At 35.7% G+C, this 20,628-nt stretch overlaps 1 protein-coding gene across 2 annotated transcripts in view; it reads right to left on the reverse strand.

The window, feature by feature from the left end:
* Window positions 1-2,972: 2,972 nt before the first annotated feature.
* LOC130304861 (calcitonin gene-related peptide-like) overlaps window positions 2,973-20,628 on the reverse strand; it is a 37,955-nt gene continuing 20,299 nt past the window's right edge. Inside the window, exons 4-5 of one of the 2 annotated variants that reach the window (XM_056551959.1) lie at window positions 10,192-10,379; window positions 2,973-3,372 (exon numbers count right to left, since the gene is read on the reverse strand). In XM_056551959.1, coding sequence (XP_056407934.1) covers window positions 10,217-10,379 — 163 coding nt within the window. In that variant the 3' untranslated portion in view covers window positions 2,973-3,372; window positions 10,192-10,216. Of the gene's footprint in view, window positions 3,373-10,191; window positions 10,380-12,246; window positions 12,841-20,628 lie in introns of those variants that run through there. The other variant, XM_056551958.1, reaches the window with a different exon arrangement.

Consider the following 20,628-nt stretch of genomic DNA (forward strand, 5'->3'; position numbering starts at 1 on the left):
TGATGTGCTGTTGGTCACTTACCATGCTGGCTAGCGCATGTCCTGTTCGCTGCTCCGCTCCTCTGCGTTGCTTTCCAATGGGCTCACGCACGGGACGGGGCAATTGCCCCGTTTCCCACCCCTGGATCCGCCACTGCATGCATTATATACACACAACACGCTGTACACATTACATACTGTAAATGCATGCTTCGCTTCATATACACAAAGATACTGTACACATTACATACTGTACATGCTTCATACACACACAACATGCTGTACACATTACATACTGTACATGCTTCATACACACACAACACGCTGTACACATTACATACTGTACATGCTTCATACACACACAACACGCTGTACACATTACATACTGTACATGCTTCATACACACACACTGTACACATTACATACTGTACATGCTTCATAAACACACAACATACTGTACACATTACATACTGTACATGCATGCTTCATACACACATACTGCACACATTACATACTGTACATGCATCACACACACATACTGTACACATTACATACTGTACATGCTTCATAAACACACAACATACTGTACACATTACATACTGTACATGCTTCATACACACATACTGCACACATTACATACTGTACATGCATCATACACACATACTGTACACATTACATACTGAACATGCATCATACACATACTGTGCACATTACATTCTGTACATGCATCATACACACATACTGTACACATTACATACTGTACATGCATCATACACACATACTGTACACATTACATACTGTACATGCATCATACACATACTGTACACATTACATACTGTACATGCATCACACACACACATACTGTACACATTACATACTGTACATGCTTCATAAACACACAACATACTGTACACATTACATACTGTACATGCATGCTTCATACACACATACTGCACACATTACATACTGTACATGCATCATACACACATACTGTACACATTACATACTGAACATGCATCATACACATACTGTGCACATTACATTCTGTACATGCATCATACACACATACTGTACACATTACATACTGTACATGCATCATACACACATACTGTACACATTACATACTGTACATGCATCATACACACTGTACATGCATGCTTCATACACACACACATACTGTACATGCATGCTTCATATACACACAGATACTGTACACATTACATACTGTACATGCTTCATACACACAACACACTGTACACATTACATACTGTACATGCATGCTTCATGCACACACACTGCACATATTACATACTGTACATGCATGCTTCATACACACACACACTGCACACATTACATACTGTACATGCATCATACACACATACTGTACACATTACACACTGTACATGCATGCTTCATACACACAACATACTGTACACATTACATACTGTACATGCAGGCTTCATACACACACAACATACTGTACACATTACATACTGTACATGCATGCTTCATACACACACAACATACTGTACACATTACATACTGTACATACATGCTTCATACACACAACACACTGTACACATTACATACTGTACATGCATCATACACCCACACTGTACACATTACATACTGTACATGCTTCACACACACACACTGTACACATTACATACTGTACATGCTTCATACACACACAACACACTGTACATATTACATACTGTACATGCATCATACACACATACTGTACACATTACATACTGTACATGCTTCATACACACACATACTGTACACATTACATACTGTACATGCTTCATACACACATACTGTACACATTACATACTGTACATGCTTCATACACACACATACTGTACACATTACATACTGTACATGCTTCATACACACATACTGTACACATTACATACTGTACATGCTTCATACACACATACTGTACACATTACATACTGTACATGCTTCATACACACACACACACTGTACACATTACATACTGTACATGCACCATACACACACACTGTACACATTACATACTGTACATGCTTCATACACACACAAACACTGTACACAAAAAAATGTCAGACATTTGTGGGCCCTCCTGTTTGACTTGGGTGCCTGAGGCCCGGAGCTCAAACTCCAAGAGCATTATTGTTAATCCAGCCCTGGTGATGGGGGGAATTGCCCTGTCGCTACAGGACGGGCAAGCACTGGCTGTGCTCGGGGCCCCCCAGCCAGCTCGGGGCCCCAAGCAATTGCTTAGTTTGCCTGTCCTGTAGCGACGGGCCTGCCAATCACTATATGGGGGTGTTATCCAGTCACTGTATGGGGTGTTATCCAGTCACTGTATGGTGGTGTTATCCAGTCACTGTATGGGGATGTTATCCAGTCACTGTATGGTGGTGTTATTCAGTCACTGTATGGGGGTGTTATCCATTCACTATATGGGGGTGTTATCCAGTCACTGTATGGTGGTGTTATCCAGTCACTGTATGGGGATGTTATCCAGTCACTGTATGGTGGTGTTATTCAGTCACTGTATGGGGGTGTTATCCATTCACTATATGGGGGTGTTATCCAGTCACTGTATGGGGTGTTATCCAGTCACTGTATGGAGGTGTTATCCAGTCACTGTATGAAGGTGTTATCCAGTCACTGTATGGTGGTGTTATCCAGTCACTGTATGGGGATGTTATCCAGTCACTGTATGGTGGTGTTATTCAGTTACTGTATGGGGGTGTTATCCATTCACTATATGGGGGTGTTATCCAGTCACTGTATGGGGTGTTATCCAGTCACTGTATGGTGGTGTTATTCAGTCACTGTGTGGGGGTGTTATCCATTCACTATATGGGGGTGTTATCCAGTCACTGTATGGTGGTGATTCTAGTATTTATAATGTGAAACATGAAGTAGATAAAACCGTCATAAAGAAAGGAGATCCGGGGCGGCGCTGTATCTAAAATACTTTTTTAATCTTGCTGAAATTCACAATTAATACAATGTTTAATTCTATTTGTAACATTCTGTACAATCATGTTATTCCAATGTTCTAGGTCAAGGCACGGCACGCCATCACTCCCCTCCTCCGACCCCTGAGGGAGGCGGAGTCCCACCAGGAGCCGCACACGGACGCCGCGATGGAAAGAATCAATGGATGCTGTCAGATTTTATTTGGAAATATAAGATATAAAAAGAATAGAATAATCTGATTGTAATAAATACGTCTCTCTGTCTCTTTATACAATAAATAACAGAACATTTCTAGCAATGTCTAAAAAACGCCAAATAAAAACAAAACTAAATGAGTTCGGATGCAGAACGGGTCTGATTTGGCCTTTGTGATGTGTTTTTTGGAAGAAAGTTGAATTCTCATTTCATGGCAATCTGAAAAAGAGGAAACATCCTTAAAGATGATGGGAATAAAATATTATTATTATAATTAGATATCATTAGACTAGGTTAGTCTTATTGTAGTATTAGTTATTATTAGACTAGGTTAGTCTTATTGTAGTATTAGTTATTATTAGACTAGGTTAGTCTTATTGTAGTATTAGTTATTATTAGACTAGGTTAGTCTTATTGTAGTATTAGTTATTATTAGACTAGGTTAGTCTTATTGTAGTATTAGTTATTATTAGACTAGGTTAGTCTTATTGTAGTATTAGTTATTATTAGACTAGGTTAGTCTTATTGTAGTATTAGTTATTATTAGACTAGGTTAGTATTATTGTAGTATTAGTTATTATTAGACTAGGTTAGTCTTATTGTAGTATTAGTTATTATTAGACTAGGTTAGTATTATTGTAGTATTAGTTATTATTAGACTAGGTTAGTATTATTGTAGTATTAGTTATTATTAGACTAGGTTAGTATTATTGTAGTATTAGTTATTATTAGACTAGGTTAGTATTATTGTAGTATTAGTTATTATTAGACTAGGTTAGTATTATTGTAGTATTAGTTATTATTAGACTAGGTTAGTATTATTGTAGTATTAGTTATTATTAGACTAGGTTAGTATTATTGTAGTATTAGTTATTATTAGACTAGGTTAGTATTATTGTAGTATTAGTTATTATTAGACTAGGTTAGTATTATTGTAGTATTAGTTATTATTAGACTAGGTTAGTATTATTGTAGTATTAGTTATTATTAGACTAGGTTAGTATTATTGTAGTATTAGTTATTATTAGACTAGGTTAGTATTATTGTAGTATTAGTTATTATTAGACTAGGTTAGTATTATTTTAGTATTAGTTATTATTAGACTAGCTTAGTATTATTGTAGTATTAGTTATTATTAGACTAGGTTAGTATTATTGTAGTATTAGATTGTAGTATAAGTTATTATTAGACTAGGTTAGTATTATTGTGTTATTAGTTATTATTAAACTAGGTTAGTCTTATTGTAGTATTAGTTATTATTAGACTAGGTTAGTATTATTGTAGTATTAGTTATTATTAGACTAGGTTAGTATTATTGTAGTATTAGTTATTATTAGACTAGGTTAGTATTATTGTAGTATTAGTTATTATTAGACTAGGTTAGTATTATTGTAGTATTAGTTATTATTAGACTAGGTTAGTATTATTGTAGTATTAGTTATTATTAGACTAGGTTAGTATTATTTTAGTATTAGTTATTATTAGACTAGCTTAGTATTATTGTAGTATTAGTTATTATTAGACTAGGTTAGTATTATTGTAGTATTAGATTGTAGTATAAGTTATTATTAGACTAGGTTAGTATTATTGTGTTATTAGTTATTATTAAACTAGGTTAGTCTTATTGTAGTATTAGTTATTATTAGACTAGGTTAGTATTATTGTAGTATTAGTTATTATTAGACTAGGTTAGTATTATTGTAGTATTAGTTATTATTAGACTAGGTTAGTATTATTGTAGTATTAGTTATTATTAGACTAGGTTAGTATTATTGTAGTATTAGTTATTATTAGACTAGGTTAGTATTATTGTAGTATTAGTTATTATTAGACTAGGTTAGTATTATTGTAGTATTAGTTATTATTAGACTAGGTTAGTATTATTGTAGTATTAGTTATTATTAGACTAGGTTAGTATTATTTTAGTATTAGTTATTATTAGACTAGCTTAGTATTATTGTAGTATTAGTTATTATTAGACTAGGTTAGTATTATTGTAGTATTAGATTGTAGTATAAGTTATTATTAGACTAGGTTAGTATTATTGTGTTATTAGTTATTATTAAACTAGGTTAGTCTTATTGTAGTATTAGTTATTATTAAACTAGGTTAGTCTTATTGTAGTATTAGTTATTATTAGACTAGGTTAGTATTATTGTAGTATTAGTTATTATTAGACTAGGTTAGTATTATTGTAGTATTAGTTATTATTAGACTAGGTTAGTATTATTGTAGTATTAGTTATTATTAGACTAGGTTAGTATTATTTTAGTATTAGTTATTATTAGACTAGCTTAGTATTATTGTAGTATTAGTTATTATTAGACTAGGTTAGTATTATTGTAGTATTAGATTGTAGTATAAGTTATTATTAGACTAGGTTAGTATTATTGTGTTATTAGTTATTATTAAACTAGGTTAGTCTTATTGTAGTATTAGTTATTATTAGACTAGGTTAGTATTATTGTAGTATTAGTTATTATTAGACTAGGTTAGTATTATTGTAGTATTAGTTATTATTAGACTAGGTTAGTATTATTGTAGTATTAGTTATTATTAGACTAGGTTAGTATTATTGTAGTATTAGTTATTATTAGACTAGGTTAGTATTATTGTAGTATTAGTTATTATTAGACTAGGTTAGTATTATTGTAGTATTAGTTATTATTAGACTAGGTTAGTATTATTGTAGTATTAGTTATTATTAGACTAGGTTAGTATTATTGTAGTATTAGTTATTATTAGGCTAGGTTAGTATTATTGTAGTATTAGTTATTATTAGACTAGGTTAGTATTATTGTAGTATTAGTTATTATTAGACTAGGTTAGTATTATTGTAGTATTATTGTAGTATTAGTTATTATTAGACTAGGTTAGTATTATTGTAGTATTATTGTAGTATTAGTTATTATTAGGCTAGGTTAGTATTATTGTAGTATTAGTTATAATTAGACTAGGTTAGTATTATTGTAGTATTAGATTGTAGTATTAGTTAATATTAAACTAGGTTAGTATTATTGTAGTATTAGTTATTATTAGACTAGGTTAGTATTATTGTAGTATTAGTTATTATTAGGCTAGGTTAGTATTATTGTAGTATTAGTTATTATTAGACTAGGTTAGTATTATTGTAGTATTAGTTATTATTAGACTAGGTTAGTATTATTTTAGTATTAGTTATTATTAGACTAGCTTAGTATTATTGTAGTATTAGTTATTATTAGACTAGGTTAGTATTATTGTAGTATTAGATTGTAGTATAAGTTATTATTAGACTAGGTTAGTATTATTGTGTTATTAGTTATTATTAAACTAGGTTAGTATTATTGTAGTATTAGTTATTATTAAACTAGGTTAGTATTATTGTAGTATTAGTTATTATTAGGCTAGGTTAGTATTATTGTAGTATTAGTTATTATTAGACTAGGTTAGTATTATTGTAGTATTATTGTAGTATTAGTTATTATTAGACTAAGTTAGTATTATTGTAGTATTAGTTATTATTAGACTAGGTTAGTATTATTGTAGTATTAGATTGTAGTATTAGTTATTATTAAACTAGGTTAGTATTATTGTAGTATTAGTTATTATTAGACTAGGTTAGTATTATTTTAGTATTAGTTATTATTAGCCTAGGTTAGTATTATTGTAGTATTAGTTATTATTAGGCTAGCTTAGTATTATTGTAGTATTATTTATTATTAGACCAGGTTAGTATTATTGTAGTATTACATTGTAGTATTAGTTATTATTAAACTAGGTTAGTATTATTGTGTTATTAGTTATTATTAGACTAGGATAGTATTATTTTAGTATTAGTTATTATTAAACTAGGTTAGTATTATTGTAGTATTAGTTATCATTAGACTAGGTTAGTATTATTGTAGCATTAGTTATTATTAGACTAGGTTAGTATTAGTTATTATTAGACTAGGTTAGTATTATTGTAGCATTAGTTATTATTAGACTAGGTTAGTATTATTGTAGTATTAGTAGGCTAGGTTTGTATTATTGTAGTATTAGTTATTATTAGGCTAGGTTAGTACTTTTAGTGGTATTAGTTATTTTGCACCTAAGGTAATAACCAATACTACTAATAATTGTAACCTTGTCTAATAATAACTAACACTACAAATAGTACTAGTAGGATAGTATAGTTTTACTTATAATACTAACCAAGTATAATGTAAGTTATTATTAAGCTGGGTTAGTATCATTATTCCATAGGAGATTAATGGTTTTGCGCTCCTGTAGTGACCGGTTGGGGTTAGTATCCAGTGTTTGGTAACAGGACTGCCCCCCCCCCTATGGTGTGAGAGAGGACACCCTCAATGGTGAGAGAGAGGACACCCCCAATGGTGAGAGAGAGGACCCCCCAATGGTAAGAGAGAGGACACCCCCAATGGTGAGACAGTGGACCCCCCCAATGGTAAGATAGAGGACACCCCCAATGGTGAGAGAGAGGACCCCCCCCCCAATGGTGAGAGAGAGGACACCCCCAATAGTGAGAGAGAGGACCCCCCCCCCCAATGGTGAGAGAGAGGACCCCCCCAATGGTGAGAGAGAGGACCCCCCAATGGTGAGAGAGAGCACACCCCAATGGTGAGAGAGAGGACCCCCCAATGGTGAGAGAGAGGACCCCCCCCAATGGTGAGAGAGAGGACCCCCCCCAATGGTGAGAGAGAGGACCCCCCTCCAATGGTGAGAGAGAGGACCCCCCCCCCCAACAATGGTGAGAGAGAGAGGACCCCCCCACAATGGTGAGAGAGAGGACCCCCCCAATGGTGAGAGAGAGGACCCCCCAATGGTGAGAGAGAGGACCCCCCCAATGGTGAGAGAGAGGACCCCCCCCCCAATGGTGAGAGAGGACCCCCCCCGATGGTGAGAGAGAGGACACCCCCAATGGTGAGAGAGAGGACACCCCCAATGGTGAGAGAGAGGACACCCCCAATGGTGAGAGAGAGGACCCCCCAATGGTGAGAGAGAGGACCCCCCCAATGGTGAGAGAGAGGACCCCCCAATGGTGAGAGAGAGGACCCCCCCAATGGTGAGAGAGAGGACACCCCCAATGGTGAGAGAGAGCACACCCCAATGGTGAGAGAGAGGACACAACTTCTTCCCTCCTAATGGCAAAACAGCAGATATAGATGGAGGAATGCGGATACATGATCAGATGTAGCAGAGTGGAGATTGTCGTGTCCTGAGATAACTACTTAGGATTTCCCAGTCCTGGCAGCACATTGGGGCGTAAATACTTATCCTGTGGCCAGGACCAGCATCGCCCCAGTGTGCAGCCGCTGCTGTGTATATATGGGGTGGGGGGGGGGGGGGGGGGGTATTGTTATTATAATAATTATGTGTATCTAATCATTGCTATTCAGAATATTATATTGTATTACATATCATCATATTGTTTATTATATTATCTTACATTTTATTATTGTGTATTGCATTAGGTTCCATTTTATTATGTTATAGTGAATTATACTTCTTCATTACAGTACATAATATTTCAGACTATACTTCATTACATTAAAAGTATTATATTGGTATGATAGTGTGTTATATTATATTACGTATTATTTTACATTATACTGTGTTATATTATTCTCCTTATTTAATGCCATATTACATTACATTGTATTATTGAATAATCTATTATATTTCATCTTATTTAATGCTATGGTTTATTAGATTACATTAGATATTGTTTTAAACTAGAGTTTATTACATTAGATTATATTTTTCATTCTACTATATTATACCATATAATATTGAATTACATTTGTATTATACATAATAATTTAACATTTCACATTATTTTAGATCATAGTTTTTTTTATTTGACATTATTTTATATTAAAAATATTTTATTGTATATTTCTACATTATTTTATATTATACTTTTAAATTTAACATTTCACAATATTTTAAATTATAATTTTTTTAGTTTATGTTACACATCATTTTTTTATAATATTTTTAATTTTTTTACATTTGACTTTATTTTATAATTTTTTTAGTTTATATTGCAGAGTTTTTAAAAATTTTCAATAGCTTTTTTATTTTACATTTCACATTATTTGATATTATAATATTTTTATTTTATATTACCCATTTTTTCTTAATTTGTAATTTTTATTTTATTTTACATGTCACATTATTTTATTATATATATTTTTCATTTTACAATACAAAAGATTTTATATTACATTTTTTTTTATTTTATATTTTCACATCATTTTATATTACAAGGTTTTTATTTTACATTTCCACATTAGGTTTTTTACTATACGGTTTTTATTTTACATTTCCAATTATTTTTTTATATTATAATAATTTAAAATGTTTACAGTTCCCTTTATTTTATAATCGTTTTTAAATTATACCGTAAATATAGTTTTTTTTTATTTTACATTACAAAAGATTTTATGTTACATTTTTTTAATTTTATATTTCCACATTATTTTATATTATAATTTTATTTTTATTTTATATTACACATTATTTTATTTGATATTGTTTTATTTTACATTACAAGTTTTTTAATTCTATATTTTCACATTATTTTATATTATATTACATATTATTTTATTTTATATTGTTTTATTTTACATTACAAAAGATTTTATATTACAAGTTTTTTAATTCTATATTTTCACATTATTTTATATTATATTACATATTATTTTATTTTATATTGTTTTATTTTACATTACAAAAGATTTTATATTACAAGTTTTTTAACTTTACATTTTCTCATTAATTTACATTATAAGGTTTTTATTTTACATTTCCACATTATTTTATATTATAAGGTTTTTATTTTACATTTTGCATTATTTTAAATTCTAAATTTTGTATTTGACATTATTTTACATTATAAGTTTTTTATTTTTATTTTATACTCCACATGATTTTATATTCTATTCCATTACATATTCTTTTCCGTAGCAGTGCATTATATTATCCATCTATATTCTCCTGCATTTTATATCCCGTCACTCGGAGCCGGGGCGCGGCGGGCGCATCAATTACCATATTCCTGATGTCATTGCAGACTTTAGACCTGGAGGCTTCGTCTTCTCCTGCCAAACGCTTTGGAGCCGACGTTGGTGGGCACGAAATTACTCTTCACCATTCCCCCTGACCTGCTGAGGAAGTCCGCCAGGCGGTGGGTGACGCAGGTGGCGGTGTTGCACGCTCTCTTCTGTGCGGTCACGTTGCTGACGGTGTCAAAGGAATAAAAAACAAAAAAATCAGAGGCGCAGAGAGAATGTCGTCAAAGCTCATAATAATCTAAGACATCTATAACACATGACCAGGACATGCTGGGACCTGTAGTTCCCCGGCATGACACAGGCTTCGGATAGCGTAAACCCGGTTCTCTGGTTCACGTAACAATGTATCATTTGGAAATGATTTCCTAAGCAGGGTGCCTCCAGCTGTTGCATCAGCAACAGCTGGAGGCACCCTGGGTTGGGAAATATTGGAGTCGATACATGGTAGTGGATACAACCCAGAGTGCCTCCAGCTGTTGCAAAACTACAACTCCCAGCATGCCCGGACAGCCAACAGCTGCTTTCCATTCTGCAGTGTGACTTTGTCCTAAGCCGGGCCGGAAGACCAATAAGGTCCGAGGGTGAAGCTATGAGGCTCCTGTACAAAGCCTTTGGCTGTCCGGGCATGCTGGGAGTTGTAGTTTTGCAACAGCTGGAGGCACACTGATTGGAAAAACATTGCCTTTAGAGATGTCTCATCTTTAAAGTGAAAATGATTTGTAAATATTTGAATCTATTTACAAATAAATCACTTAAAATTTTGCAACATTGTATCAAGTGGAGACAAGATGTATCTGCACCGGGGGAGTCGACTACATAGAACAATGGTCTTCAACCTGCGGACCTCCAGATGTTGCAAAACTACAACTCCCAGCATGCCTGGACAGCCGTTGGCTGTCCGGGCATGCTGGGAGTTGTAGTTTTGCAACATCTGGAGGTCCGCAGATTGAAGACCACTGACATAGAAAATGGGAAAAACCTAAGAGCAGTGTTTCCCAACCAGTGTGCCTCCAGCTGTTGCAAAACTACAACTCCCAGCATGGCTGGACAGCCGTTGGCTGTCCGGCCATGCTGGGAGTTGTAGTTTTGCAACAGCTGGAGGCACCCTGGGTTGGGAAACATTGATGTAGATACATTGGTACCCAGTGTGCATCAAGCTGATGCAAAACCACAACTCCCAGCATGCCCAGACAGCCAACTGGGAGTTGTAGTTTTGCAACAGCTGGAGGCACCCTGGGTTGGGAAACATTGAAGTAGATACATTGGTACCCAGGGTGCATCAAGCCGATGCAAAACCACAACTCCCAGCATGCCCAGACAGCCAACTGGGAGTTGTAGTTTTGCAACAGCTGGAGGCCCACTGGTTGGGAAACACCGCCTTAGAGACGTCTCATCTAAATAATTATTTCGAAATATCTGAATCTCCTTCCAAATGAATCTTTTAGAAAATTGCAACATTGTTTCAAGTCAATCTCATCGTGAGACAAGATATATCCGAGTCGACCAGAACCTTTGAGCCTCCAGCTGTTGCAAAACTCCAACTCCCAGCACGTCCGGCAATCAAAGGCTGTCCGCGGCACGCTGGGGGTTATAGTTTTACAACAGCTGGAGGCCCCCTGATTAGGAAACATTGCTTAAGAGACGTTTCATCGGTAAATTAAATATTCGAATCTGTTTACAAATAAACCAGTTTAAAAAAAGTCGCAACATTTGTATCAAGTCGATCTCATCGGGAGACAAGATGTATCTGCACCGGGGAGACTCGACCGCCATCTTAAGAGACGTCTCCTCCACAATGACCGATAACCAGGAGGAGTCGCCCGTGCACAGATTTACCGCTTATCTGTTAAAAAGAAATAAATGCGACAAATTAGAAAAATCTCAAATGCATCAACTCCAGAGAGTGCGCGACGTTCCGTCCAGTTACAATGTATCAAGAATGGAAGCGTTTTCTTACCTTGGCAGCTTCGCGTTTGTTTGTTATGTTACTTGCGTTGTCTGTTTCTAACCCCCCCCCTCCCCCACCCTGACTACGACTACTATAATAAACACTATCAGACCACGCTACTTCTCCTTGTAGAAAAATAGGTTTATTAATTGAGTGCGTGACCAGGCGGATGAGAGAATTTTATTATTTGTACATAAAGCAGCAATGAAAAGGGACAAAACGCTTTTTATCTATATATTTATCATTTTTTTTTTCTCCATTTTCGTGAACTACTCATCTGGGGGTACAGCGTGTGCTGGTGTTGGGGGGAGGGGTGGGGGGGCTCCTCTAACTGGCTCTAATAATCTAGGAGAAGTTTTGTTGTGCGCTCGGTGTTCCGGCTGAGGGTGACCCTGTCCAGTGCACATCACTCCGCATGCATCATCACTTCAGCCATTTTTTTTTTGTGTGCGTTTTTTTTTACGTTTTTATTTTTTCTAGTTATTAATATCAAACTGCTCGCCATAGGTTGCGTAATGTTCATTGTCCATGGCGGCCAAGGCGCTTCTCTTCTTGCCAGGCGTGCCGGCACCCACATCCGTGCGAGGATAAGAGTTTAGTTTGTGCAAATCCTGAGAGAGTTTCCACAGCGTGCAAGTACTCAGGCCCGAGCAACGTTTGGACATGGGTCTATCCAAGCTGCAGGGGGGGAAAAACAGAAAGAAACAAAAAGAGACATGCCAAAAAACACAGCCAGACTAAAGTGCTCAGAAGACACATGCAGCCTCATGCAACTCTGACATTGGTGACATGCTGCGCCCTGCCTGCTGCATGCTGAGTGGGGTGAGTCCCGGCTGCAGTCGGGGGACATGCTGAGATCATGCTGGTTATTACAATGCAGTCCATGCGCTGCTATCGATCCCTGGGAGGATGATGTCATCACTGAGCGCATTATATCAACGCCCGCATTATTAATCCTCTCACTGCAGACAAAGCAGCTGTCAGTATACTCCATGCCTACAGTTATAAGGAACATGCGACCACCCGGAATACCGTACCTCACACTCACAACTTATCCTGCTCACCCCATGGGGTCTCCAGGGGGATCAGACCTTATGACTTAAGAGACATAGTGAGAGGTGCTAGAGGACACCTGCAGCAGTGAAAGAGTTAAGGTCTGTGAGGATAATAAGGAGGATAGTAACAGGAGAGAGAGGAGCCGGGATATACTCAGTGCTGTGCAACCATCCCGTCCTCTACCTACAATCCCATCACTGAGACGTATCATGGAGGATCTCTACTGCCCCCTGTATGTGAGATCAGACATAAGAATATACTCTGTGCTGTACATGTGGGATCAGACATAAGAATATACTCTGTGCTGTACATGTGGGATCAGACATAAGAATATACTCTGTACTGTACATGTGGGATCAGACATAAGAATATACTCTGTACTGTACATGTGGGATCAGATACATGGATATACTCTGTGCTGTACATGTGGGATCAGATACATGGATATACTCTGTGCTGTACATGTGGGATCAGACATAAGAATATACTCTGTACTGTACATGTGGGATCAGATACATGGATATACTCTGTACTGTACATGTGGGATCAGATACATGGATATACTCTGTACTGTACATGTGAGATCAGATACACGGATATACTCTGTACTGTACATGTGATCAGATACATGGATATACTCTGTACTGAACATGTAGATCAGATACATGGATATACTCTGTGCTGTACATGTAGATCAGATACATGGATATACTCTGTACTGTACATGTGAGATCAGACATAAGAATATACTCTGTACTGTACATGTGGGATCAGATACATGGATATACTCTGTACTGTACATGTGATCAGATACATGGATATACTCTGTACTGTACATGTGGGATCAGATACATGGATATACTCTGTACTGTACATATAGATCAGATACATGGATATACTCTGTACTGTACATGTGATCAGATACATGGATATACTCTGTACTGTACATATAGATCAGATACATGGATATACTCTGTACTGTACATATAGATCAGATACATGGATATACTCTGTACTGTACATGTGGGATCAGATACATGGATATACTCTGTACTGTACATATAGATCAGATACATGGATATACTCTGTACTGTACATGTGAGATCAGATACATGGATATACTCTGTACTGTACATATAGATCAGATACATGGATATACTCTGTACTGTACATGTGGGATCAGATACATGGATATACTCTGTACTGTACATGTGAGATCAGATACATGGATATACTCTGTACTGTACATATAGATCAGATACATGGATATACTCTGTACTGTACATATAGATCAGATACATGGATATACTCTGTACTGTACATATAGATCAGATACATGTATATACTCTGTACTGTACATGTGATATCAGATACATGGATATACTCTGTACTGTACATGTGAGATCAGATACATGGATATACTCTGTACTGTACATGTGAGATCAGATACATGGATATAATCTGTACTGTACATGTGATCAGATACATGGATATACTCTGTACTGTACATGTGAGATCAGATACATGGATATACTCTGTACTGTACATGTGAGATCAGATACATGGATATACTCTGTACTGTACATGTGAGATCAGATACATGGATATACTCTGTACTGTACATGTGATCAGATACATGGATATACTCTGTACTGTACATGTAGGATCAGATACATGGATATACTCTGTGCTGTACATGTGGGATCAGATACATGGATATACTCTGTACTGTACATGTGGGATCAGATACATGGATATACTCTGTACTGTACATGTGATCAGATACATGGATATACTCTGTACTGTACATGTGAGATCAGATACATGGATATACTCTGTACTGTACATGTGAGATCAGATACATGGATATACTCTGTACTGTACATGTGAGATCAGATACATGGATATACTCTGTACTGTACATGTGATCAGATACATGGATATACTCTGTACTGTACATGTGAGATCAGATACATGGATATACTCTGTACTGTACATGTGAGATCAGATACATGGATATACTCTGTACTGTACATGTGAGATCAGATACATGGATATACTCTGTACTGTACATGTGGGATCAGATACATGGATATACTCTGTACTGTACATGTGAGATCAGATACATGGATATACTCTGTACTGTACATGTGAGATCAGATACATGGATATACTCTGTACTGTACATATAGATCAGATACATGGATATACTCTGTACTGTACATGTGAGATCAGATACATGGATATACTCTGTACTGTACATGTGAGATCAGATACATGGATATACTCTGTACTGTACATGTGGGATCAGATACATTGATATACTCTGTGCTGTACATGTGGGATCAGATACATGGATATACTCTGTACTGTACATATAGATCAGATACATGGATATACTCTGTACTGTACATGTGATCAGATACATGGATATACTATGTACTGTACATATAGATCAGATACATGGATATACTCTGTACTGTACATGTGGGATCAGATACATGGATATACTCTGTGCTGTACATGTGGGATCAGATACACGGATATACTCTGTACTGTACATGTGAGATCAGATACATGGATATACTCTGTACTGTACATATAGATCAGATACATGGATATACTCTGTACTGTACATGTGGGATCAGATACATGGATATACTCTGTGCTGTACATGTGGGATCAGATACATGGATATACTCTGTATTGTACATGTGGGATCAGATACATGGATATACTCTGTACTGTACATGTGAGATCAGATACATGGATATACTCTGTACTGTACATGTGATCAGATACATGGATATACTCTGTACTGTACATATAGATCAGATACATGGATATACTCTGTACTGTACATATAGATCAGATACATGGATATACTCTGTACTGTACATGTGATCAGATACATGGATATACTCTGTACTGTACATGTGAGATCAGATACATGGATATACTCTGTACTGTACATGTGGGATCAGATACATGGATATACTCTGTACTGTACATGTGAGATCAGATACATGGATATACTCTGTACTGTACATATAGATCAGATACATGGATATACTCTGTACTGTACATATAGATCAGATACATGGATATACTCTGTACTGTACATGTGATCAGATACATGGATATACTCTGTACTGTACATGTGAGATCAGATACATGGATATACTCTGTACTGTACATGTGGGATCAGATACATGGATATACTCTGTACTGTACATGTGAGATCAGATACATGGATATACTCTGTACTGTACATGTGATCAGATACATGGATATACTCTGTACTGTACATGTGAGATCAGATACATGGATATACTCTGTACTGTACATGTGAGATCAGATACATGGATATACTCTGTACTGTACATGTGAGATCAGATACATGGATATACTCTGTACTGTACATGAAGATCAGATACATGGATATACTCTGTACTGTACATGTAGATCAGATACATGGCTATACTCTGTACTGTACATATAGATCAGATACATGGATATACTCTGTACTGTACATGTGGGATCAGATACATGGATATACTCTGTACTGTACATGTGAGATCAGATACATGGATATACTCTGTACTGTACATGTGGGATCAGATACATGGATATACTCTGTACTGTACATGTGAGATCAGATACATGGATATACTCTGTACTGTACATGTGAGATCAGATACATGGATATACTCTGTACTGTACATGTAGGATCAGATACATGGATATACTCTGTACTGTACATATAGATCAGATACATGGATATACTCTGTACTGTACATATAGATCAGATACATGGATATACTCTGTACTGTACATGTGAGATCAGATGCATGGATATACTCTGTACTGTACATGTGATCAGATACATGGATATACTCTGTACTGTACATGTGATCAGATACATGGATATACTCTGTACTGTACATGTGAGATCAGATACATGGATATACTCTGTACTGTACATATAGATCAGATACATGGATATACTCTGTACTGTACATGTGAGATCAGATACATGGATATACTCTGTACTGCACATGTGGGATCAGATACATGGATATACTCTGTACTGCACATGTGGGATCAGATACATGGATATACTCTGTACTGTACATGTGAGATCAGATACATGGATATACTCTGTACTGTACATGTGAGATCAGATACATGGATATACTCTGTACTGTACATGTGAGATCAGATACATGGATATACTCTGTACTGTACATGTGAGATCAGATACATGGATATACTCTGTACTGTACATGTGGGATCAGATACATGGATATACTCTGTGCTGTACATGTGGGATCAGATACATGGATATACTCTGTACTGTACATATAGATCAGATACATGGATATACTCTGTACTGTACATATAGATCAGATACATGGATATACTCTGTACTGTACATGTGATCAGATACATGGATATACTCTGTACTGTACATGTGATCAGATACATGGATATACTCTGTACTGTACATGTGATCAGATACATGGATATACTCTGTACTGTACATGTGATCAGATACATGGATATACTCTGTACTGTACATGTGATCAGATACATGGATATGCTCTGTACTGTACATATAGATCAGATACATGGATATACTCTGTACTGTACATGTGTGATCAGATACATGGATATACTCTGTACTGTACATGTGTGATCAGATACATGGATATACTCTGTACTGTACATGTGATCAGATACATGGATATACTCTGTACTGTACATATAGATCAGATACATGGATATACTCTGTACTGTACATATAGATCAGATACATGGATATACTCTGTACTGTACATGTGATCAGATACATGGATATACTCTGTACTGTACATGTGGGATCAGATACATGGATATACTCTGTACTGTACATATAGATCAGATACATGGATATACTCTGTACTGTACATGTGATCAGATACATGGATATACTCTGTACTGTACATGTGATCAGATACATGGATATACTCTGTACTGTACATGTGGGATCAGATACATGGATATACTCTGTACTGTACATATAGATCAGATACATGGATATACTCTGTACTGTACATGTGATCAGATACATGGATATACTCTGTACTGTACTTGTGGGATCAGATACATGGATATACTCTGTACTGTACATATAGATCAGATACATGGATATACTCTGTACTGTACATATAGATCAGATACATGGATATACTCTGTACTGTACATATAGATCAGATACATGGATATACTCTGTACTGTACATGTGATCAGATACATGGATATACTCTGTACTGTACATGTGATCAGATACATGGATATACTCTGTACTGTACATGTGATCAGATACATGGATATACTCTGTACTGTACATTTTATCAGATACATGGATATACTCTGTACTGTACATATAGATCAGATACATGGATATACTCTGTACTGTACATATAGATCAGATACATGGATATACTCTGTGCTGTACATGTGAGATCAGATACATGGATATACTCTGTACTGTACATGTGATCAGATACATGGATATACTCTGTACTGTACATATAGATCAGATACATGGATATACTCTGTACTGTACATGTGGGATCAGATACATGGATATACTCTGTACTGTACATGTGAGATCAGATACATGGATATACTATGTACTGTACATGTGATCAGATACATGGATATACTCTGTACTGTACATGTGATCAGATACATGGATATACTCTGTACTGTACATGTGGGATCAGATACATGGATATACTCTGTACTGTACATGTGATCAGATACATGGATATACTCTGTACTGTACATGTGATCAGATACATGGATATACTCTGTACTGTACATGTGATCAGATACATGGATATACTCTGTACTGTACATGTGATCAGATACATGGATATACTCTGTACTGTACATGTGATCAGATACATGGATATACTCTGTACTGTACATGTGGGATCAGATACATGGATATACTCTGTACTGTACATGTGATCAGATACATGGATATACTCTGTACTGTACATGTGGGATCAGATACATGGATATACTCTGTGCTGTACATGTGGGATCAGATACATGGATATACTCTGTACTGTACATGTGGGATCAGATACATGGATATACTCTGTACTGTACATGTGATCAGATACATGGATATACTCTGTACTGTACATGTGATCAGATACATGGATATACTCTGTACTGTACATGTGGGATCAGATACATGGATATACTCTGTACTGTACATGTGATCAGATACATGGATGTACTCTGTACTGTACATGTGATCAGATACATGGATATACTCTGTACTGTACATGTGATCAGATACATGGATATACTCTGTACTGTACATATAGATCAGATACATGGATATACTCTGTACTGTACATATAGATCAGATACATGGATATACTCTGTACTGTACATGTGATCAGATACATGGATATACTCTGTACTGTACATATAGATCAGATACATGGATATACTCTGTACTGTACATGTGAGATCAGACATAAGAATATACTCTGTACTGTACATGTGATCAGATACATGGATATACTCTGTACTGTACATGTGATCAGATACATGGATATACTCTGTACTGTACATATAGATCAGATACATGGATATACTCTGTACTGTACATGTGATCAGATACATGGATATACTCTGTACTGTACATGTGATCAGATACATGGATATACTCTGTACTGTACATGTGAGATCAGATACATGGATATACTCTGTACTGTACATGTGATCAGATACATGGATATACTCTGTACTGTACATGTGGGATCAGATACATGGATATACTCTGTACTGTACATGTGAGATCAGATACATGGATATACTCTGTACTGTACATGTGATCAGATACATGGATATACTCTGTACTGTACATGTGAGATCAGATACATGGATATACTCTGTACTGTACATGTGAGATCAGATACATGGATATACTCTGTACTGTACATGTGATCAGATACATGGATATACTCTGTACTGTACATATAGATCAGATACATGGATATACTCTGTACTGTACATATAGATCAGATACATGGATATACTCTGTACTGTACATGTGAGATCAGATACATGGATATACTCTGTACTGTACATGTGAGATCAGACATAAGAATATACTCTGTACTGTACATGTGATCAGATACATGGATATACTATGTACTGTACATGTGATCAGATACATGGATATACTCTGTACTGTACATGTGAGATCAGATACATGGATATACTCTGTACTGTACATGTGAGATCAGATACATGGATATACTCTGTACTGTACATGTGAGATCAGATACATGGATATACTCTGTACTGTACATATAGATCAGATACATGGATATACTC

The sequence above is a fragment of the Hyla sarda genome, unplaced genomic scaffold (assembly GCF_029499605.1).
Source record: "Hyla sarda isolate aHylSar1 unplaced genomic scaffold, aHylSar1.hap1 scaffold_1297, whole genome shotgun sequence".
In the NCBI taxonomy this organism is placed as follows: domain Eukaryota; kingdom Metazoa; phylum Chordata; class Amphibia; order Anura; family Hylidae; genus Hyla; species Hyla sarda.